Source organism: Poecilia reticulata, linkage group LG13 (assembly GCF_000633615.1).
Source record: "Poecilia reticulata strain Guanapo linkage group LG13, Guppy_female_1.0+MT, whole genome shotgun sequence".
Lineage (NCBI taxonomy): Eukaryota > Metazoa > Chordata > Actinopteri > Cyprinodontiformes > Poeciliidae > Poecilia > Poecilia reticulata.
In genome coordinates this window covers 11,325,458-11,332,778 of record NC_024343.1, presented here as the reverse complement: position 1 = coordinate 11,332,778, position 7,321 = coordinate 11,325,458, and the positions used below count along the sequence as shown (strand labels likewise).

The 7,321-nt window shown below is 45.0% G+C and overlaps 1 protein-coding gene across 14 annotated transcripts in view; it reads right to left on the bottom strand.

Moving 5' to 3' along the window:
- mecom (MDS1 and EVI1 complex locus) overlaps positions 1-7,321 on the bottom strand; it is a 162,900-nt gene that overhangs the window by 10,373 nt on the left and 145,206 nt on the right. For 6 of the 14 annotated variants that reach the window (XM_008425356.2, XM_008425358.2, XM_008425357.2 and 3 more), the window contains 3 exons: positions 3,657-5,049; positions 3,458-3,548; positions 2,088-2,114 (listed from right to left, as the gene is read on the bottom strand). In XM_008425356.2, the coding sequence (XP_008423578.1) occupies positions 2,088-2,114; positions 3,458-3,548; positions 3,657-5,049 (1,511 nt within the window). The remainder of the gene's footprint in view (positions 1-2,087; positions 2,115-3,457; positions 3,549-3,656; positions 5,050-7,321) is intronic. The other 8 variants (XM_017308039.1, XM_008425359.2, XM_017308040.1 and 5 more) reach the window with 3 other exon arrangements.

Sequence of the window (7,321 nt, the reverse complement as noted above, 5' to 3'; positions counted from 1 at the left end):
AAAAAGAACATGCAAACGAGGCAGTGAAGGGTCTGGAAGAAAGAGGAACTGATGGTTGATGGATGGCGCCGAAGTTCAGAGTTGGGAGCAAGTGATTAAGAGTGACGGCCGAGTGTAAAGTTCCTGCCGCAGCCGTCGACGGTCCCACCGAGGGAGGATGTGGAGTGTCAGGACTGTTTGATTATGAATATGCCAGCGCTACGCGGCATGAATCAAAGTGCGACCGAGAGAAAGCCAGAGCGAGCTCGACGGAGATGAAATGCTTTCACATCTTTCCTGGAAATACAATGTGTATCTCATCGGGCTTGCTTCAGAAAACTGTGAAGAAGTCAGTTTGCCTGCCTGTCTTGATGAGAATCCATAAATCTCGGGAACATGAGGGCCTCTACGGCTGTCGGCAGTATCGTGTTTGTCCGATAAGACTTTTCTTTGAGCTCACTCTCGGCTCCATCTACTGGGGAATTCGGAACGGTTTCCAAACTGTTTTATTTTTTTTTAGTATTGCAAATCCTGATCTCTGCCAGGATTTTCAAATGTAAGAGTTGATGTGTTTCACGTAAAACACAAGTATTACTGTGCCTTCATTTTCTGCTATTGGTAAATAATTAACACATTTTCTTAGCTAGATTGTACAAAATCAGCCTCAGAAATCTCCCTCAAAGTCTGTTATGCATGTTAGTTAGTTTGATAAGGTCACTGTTTGACCACCTACATCTCTGTGCGAGACACCGACACGAACCCACCCACACTTTTGGGCGATCGTAAACACAAACGCATACCTCCCGAAACTCCCTGTCTTTTCCCGGGAGGGAGCACGAATGTGTCTGTGAAGTTGCTTGTTGCTATAGTGTCGCTCTGGGACCAGCACTTGATTGGCTATCTTCAGATGTCAGTGATGCTGTTAGGGCCTTAATTAGTGAGATGCATTCTCAATTGTTGATCTTTATCGGGAACCAGATGTTTGGAGGGAGGGTCTGCCCTCCCCACACCCAGCCCAACAGAATCCCAGAGAGACTGTTACCCGTTCTCTAATGCAGCAAAGACACACCCCAATCCCACCAAGCACTACACACACACACACAAACAAGGACACCTTGCATTTATTCCTCCCATCCACTCATGTAAGAGGAAAAAAAAAATCCCTCTTCATTCACCAGCTAAGCAAACACATGTTAAGAGCTGTTAGATGGAGATGGAGAGGGTGTAACTCAGCTTGGAAATTCCCTCTTTAAAATGTTCCACGTTAATTACAGTAGAGAGTAAATGTAAAGATGTTACCTCAAATAAATAAAGCATGCTCAGTTACAGTGTCTTGTAAAAGCACTTTATGTCCTTTATGGTATGATGCAATTGACTTATATATAGTAGAGCATATGGCTATGTAACAGAGAGAACAAGAAAAATTGTTCTTGAAAATTTTAACAGAGAATAAGATCTGAAATGTGTGGCTTGCATTTCTATTCAGCCTGCCAAGTCAAAACCCAGCAGTTTTTTTTGTTTTTTTTTGCTGTAAGTCTGTTAGACTTTCTGTCCCAGCTAAAATAAAACATGCCTGCAGCATGATGCTGCCAACGCATCACTGTTTAAATGAAATCTGACGCCCATTTGGACCAAAAAAAGTTTCATTGTGGTTTAATCAAATTCAACGTTTGTTCTCAACCAAGCCTCTCTAAAGCCTTGGCTAGTCTGGTCTTTATTTAGAAATATCACACTGATAGGGTTGAATATACTATAAAATAAACTAATATATTAATTATGTGCTATTGTGTCTTAGCCTACCACATAGAATATTAAGTGAACAAAAAGGGTTAAAAAGCGATGAAAGGTAACATCTTTCAATGTTCGTGAATACTTTAGCAAGGCACTGTACATGCAACATAATATCACGCAATTAAATATGCGCGATAAGAATCGTAGCGATATGTCAGACAGTGATTCCATTTTGTGCTCTGCTCGTGTGTGATGGTGTGACAGGCTGAAAGCCATGCAAATGTCCTTGTGTAAACTCCTATTCAGCCCATGCATGAGCTATGATTCAGGGTCTGACTGGTAGAGGAACAGCACTCCAGGTTCAAAAAGGAACTTACCCAAGTTCTCTGATCTGGCAAACGAAACTGAGGGGCGGAAGAGAGGGAAAAAAAAGAAGGCAGTCAGAACCAAGACGTGGTGGATGAATCAACACACATTACTACAGAGAGGAAGGAGGAATCTTGGTGCAATTAACTCTGAATGAGCAATGGAGTGTCTGTCTCTTGTGTTATGGCAGCGGCTTGACTGGAGAGACTAATAGTTTCCAACACGTTCTGGTGTTCAATAAGCTCATTATGGGAGGTTACAACTGCAGAATATAATCTAACCCAGTATTGGCTCGCAGTAAAATTTCCTGCCAGGAAATAATGAGATGAATCACTCGAGGTTTTGAAAAGTATCCCCAGTCCCCTAAGTTTTGCAAACTCCATTTTAACATGCTGCTCACAACTGAGTCAGGTGACCGATACTGAACCCACACTAAAGTCTACAGGAGAACCTCTCGCCTAGTCTGGCTTAGACCTATGCAAGTCTGGCGTTTGTGGGAATGATTTGTGTGTCCAGACATCATAAAGTCATAAAGATGGCCTAAGCACTCTGTTAGTGTTTCTACTGATAGGACACCTCATTAGGGCGTGTGGGACGACCATGTGGCTGCTGCAGGCTGGGCCATGCCGCAGTCTGGACAGGAGACATAAATCAGACAAATGAAACAGCCTGTAAAAACCAGACCTGAAACGGCCTGAAAAAATGGAAGGGAAGAGAAAAAAAAAAAAAAAAGTCATACGCCTGAGAAAGTGGTGTTTTCACTTTCCGACGGACCGTTCTCACCCGCAGGGTAAGATTGAACAAATGAACGCGAAAGCGACGTGTCATATACCCACACACAGGCACACACTGGTGTACATACGCAGACACGAGCCTTCTGTGGAGCCTCACGCTGAAAGTGCTGGCACAGAAAAGGCAGGGGCAGAAATCACTGCTTTAAGAGCATATCATTTTTTTATATTGTAATCAAAGACACATTACGAGAAGATGTGTCACAATGTGGCCTTTCTTTGTGCCACATCTGGTTTAGATAGTCAACAATGGGCTTAACAGGCAGTAGCTTGTATAAAACTGGGGGTGCATACTTATCCTCATTAATTCTGTTTGGCCAGCCTGGGACACCCATTGTGAATAGGAGCCTCTCAGAGAAAAAAAAATCAGAATATTCACAGACAGGGTCAGCGCCACATTGCCCTCTCATCTATAAACCTGGTTTCCAAGAGTCTAAGATTCAAGTTGCAGTGTGGCTAAAGTCACCCAGGATTTAGTTGATTTAATCAAATTCATCTGAATTCCTGTCATTTCAAAACACGACCTAAAGGGAGGAGCACAAATACCCTCTTTGCCCTACGCTGCCCAAGCTTCTACAGTCAGTACTTACTTGTGGATGGAAGAGGAAGCCTGGAGTTGGCCGCATGTACTTGTCTTTCAGAGTCTCAAACGGATCGCTCATTCTCCTCTTCTCAACCCTGCTAATAGTAGATTTCTATCAGCTCGTGTTGACTGCACAGCCATAAACAGAAATGCCCGTCTTGGCTCTTACAATATGCAATTAATGGAGATACTGGGAATAACAATACCTGTAGATAGGGTCCATGAAAAAAGGGGTGGGCCTGGCATGCTGTAAGGAGGTGTCTGCTTTAGGAGCATCCACTGCTCTCTTCTCCTCTTCAAAGCTCTTGTTCTTCCTGGTCTCCTCCTGACACGGAATCTGTCCACGGCCCCGGGAGCCCAGGCTCAGATCGAGAGGCTGGTCCTGGCCAGTAACGTTTGCAGCATCGGTTTTGGTGGGAACAAACAGGGACAGTTTGCCCTCCTTTCGCTTGGTAGTGAGGTCAAATGGTGACTCAGATGACTTGCTCTGAGCCTTCTTGCAGTCATCTCCTGGCGACTGTGGCTCGCCCTTCACGCCTGTTGGTCTGAGGTCCCTGTCTGGCAAGGGGTAAACTGGTGGAGAGAAAGTCGGGAAGAAAGGCAGTGGAAACATAGAGGGGTAGGGCAAAGACCCAACCTTCTTGTCCTGCAAGCCAGCCAGCCCTGCTGAGCCAAAATATTTTTCTGCAATAGAGGCAATGGCCTTAATAGAGTCATTTACAGCCCCTGTTACAGCCGTGTGCTCGTCTAGTGACGACTGTATGAGGGACTGGCCTGGAAAGCCTTTAGCAGTACTGCTTCCTATCAAGCTGGGACTTTGAGGGTCTCTCTCAGTGGCCTTTCTCCTGGGACCTTTGCCATTTTCTCGAGCAACTCCCCTCTCCTTTTCACTGTCCATGTCGCTTTCGAGTTCAGAGCCCGTTGTGCTCTCAAGGTCACTCCCACTCGGCGTGCTGACGTCGTCCACGTCGCTGCTTTCAGACAGGTCACTTTGCTTGTTCTGCTGCTTTGCGGACACAGAGGAGCCCTGATTGGGAAGTTCTGAGTCTTGCATGTCGTTTCCAGGTGAACTGCCATTTTTGCACAGAGCTTTTAACAGTTCTTGAGACTCCAGAGCGCCAGGGCTCGGAGGAAGCAAAGGACTTTTGCTTAGTTCCACACCAGGCCCTGTAACAGGTGCATGAGCCGTCTGTCTGACAGGAGCGGAGGTGGCAGGAATGAGCTGTGGCCGGTGATATAGTCCAGAAGGAAACAGGCCGGGGAAGCTGAAAGGAAATGCTGGGGCTGCAGGGAAAGTGAGCCCACTATGGTGGCGGCTTGCGCCGAAGTAATCAGCAAGTCCAGCGCTGCTGTGACCGAGCGTGAGAGCCGATTTGTCTAAGCCGGGGGTACCAGGGAGTGGTAGGCCCTGCGCAAACAACCCCCCTGCTGTGAAGTGATTCTTTCCTTCACAGAAGCGCCGATGTTTGTTGAGGGACGAGGTGGTGCTGAACATTTGCCCACAGTCCTTGCATTTTATCTGTGTGCGACAGTCAGCATGCATGCGTTTGTGCCGGCAAAGGTTAGAGAACTGGGTATAGGACTTGTGGCATACCTCACCTGCAGGGACACAGAGACAGACGGAGAATGCATTAATGCCCATGACACACTGAACCATAAACACTAGTGTGGAAAAGATAACATGTCTTCATATGTCTAATTAATATCCTTTAGAGTGACTGAGTGCAGGGAGGAGGAAACACCATTAGTGCTTATGCTCATTTTCCCATCACTGTGACTTTCTGGTTTCCAGCAAACAAAATGAAAAGGTGTGTCCAGATCCTGGCATTGTGAGGGAATCTGCTTGGTTGATGATATGAGTCAGTCACTGCCACTCATCACCTGCACATCAAACCACATTCCCAGGAATCTTCTGGCCCATTGTCCTCCCAGGGACGCTCCCAAGGAGTCCACAAACAGTCACACGTAGACACTCATACGGACAGGCAGGCACATTCACAGAATATTCTCATAACACAAAAGAAATGAAATCACACACACACCCACGCACGCAGGCATGTAGACGTAAAGATACACACTTTCTCAGCCGCATGCAGTACAATGGCTCTATTTTAAGTCCGTAAAGGAAGCAGAGTTGAATGAATCCTATCCTGCAGTCCAGTTCCCAGGGACAGGTCTCACGTCCTCTGCTGCCTCTCTTCCCTCTCCCCCCTCCGGGCCTCTCGAGTCAGCCCCTCGGCCCCCTCACCTTGTCCCCATGCCTCAGGCCATGTCATCCTGCGCTTAGTGACCTTCCCACAGTCAATCGGGCCGTCACTCTGTTTTGGCACAGGCGTACAGTAACAACACCCGATCCAAAAACAAACCAACGTTTGATTTTATCTGTCATCACTATTAATATGTCACCCTTATCTATGTTTGACATATTATTGGATATCGGAAGAGTTGAAAAAGACATGTTTATATTGTTTTCTATTTTCTTTTTGCAAGTCACAAATGTCAGTTTTGAGATCCATAATGCTCCTAGTTGTCTGCTTCCACGCAATAGGATTCTTTGTAGAGGCGTTGTTCAGACTATTAATAAGAATTTGATTGTTGGAGGCATATGCATATGTGTGTGATTGATCTAGCTCAGACTGGTATTTGATGTTGAAATAGAGGTAAGGGAAATATTTTATGGCTCACTCTCCAATTAGACCTTTGCATACTTTGGATGTCTTCCAGGCAAGAGAGGCAAATGAAAGAGATGGAGAGGAAGAGCAGTATTTGGGGAAACACATTCACATAAACAGTCTTTTGACTCAATAGATCCAGAGAGCTGGAGTAAATGTGCCTTAAAGAGCAATTTTTTTATTTTTATTTTTTAAGAAGGAACACTTTATGTCATTAGTATTCAAGTGCCCAAGTAGTCAAAATGCCAAAAACATTTTGAACAAAATGACAATTTGTCACTTCCTCTGCTCATAATCTTTCTTTTTAATTTTTTGACTGTTTTTCACCATGTTTTCATTTTTAATGTTTTGCACATTTTTGTACAATTGTAAAAATCTCTCTCACCGAGCAATATTACAGGCACAGACAATAAAGACCATATCACAAAAACATTCTAGTCTGGCAGATGGTTAAGTGCACTTTGAACCACAACTTAGCTGCAGCTCCTGCCCTGCAGCAGACATGGCCACTGAGGTAGTCAGGTTCCTTTAGCTCAAGCTGAAAAGTCAGAGAAGCTATAAAGTGTGTGTTTAACAAGCAGGGCTACAGGGGCCTGGACAAACTTTAACAAAAGTCTCCTGATCATAAATCATAAATAATGTGACATTTACCGACACACACAGCTCACACGTATTACACACCGAACGTGAGATCTGATCCATAGCTTAAGTGACGTAATCAGCCGTTATCAAACCGAGGGCCGATCACGTAAACACATTCGGGAGAGACGAACGGGAGATGAGTAATAGAGAGTTGAGTGCTTCCGTCTCACAGAAAAGTGTTAAGACACACACGTCCTCGACACATCGCGTGCACCGAGACGCAAACAGAGTCCTGTGAATGTACAGAACTTCTTTCCAAAACACATACATGTCCTTCAACGGCAGCCGGTCAAACAAACATCTTACAGACACACACATGATCTTGTCCAGACAGCTGTCACATTTCTCTGTCTTTTTTTTTTTTTTAACAGAGCCATTAGTTGTTTTTAAACCTGCATATTTCCTGCTGATTACAGCAAATGGACTTTTCGCAGGGCTGTACATGTGGTTGCTATTTATGAGGAATGGTGAACATGGAGGAGGCAGGAGAGGAGAAAAGGAGAGAGGGGAATAATGAGGTCTTCAATGGAGATGCAGTTATTCCTGCCTATGCATAT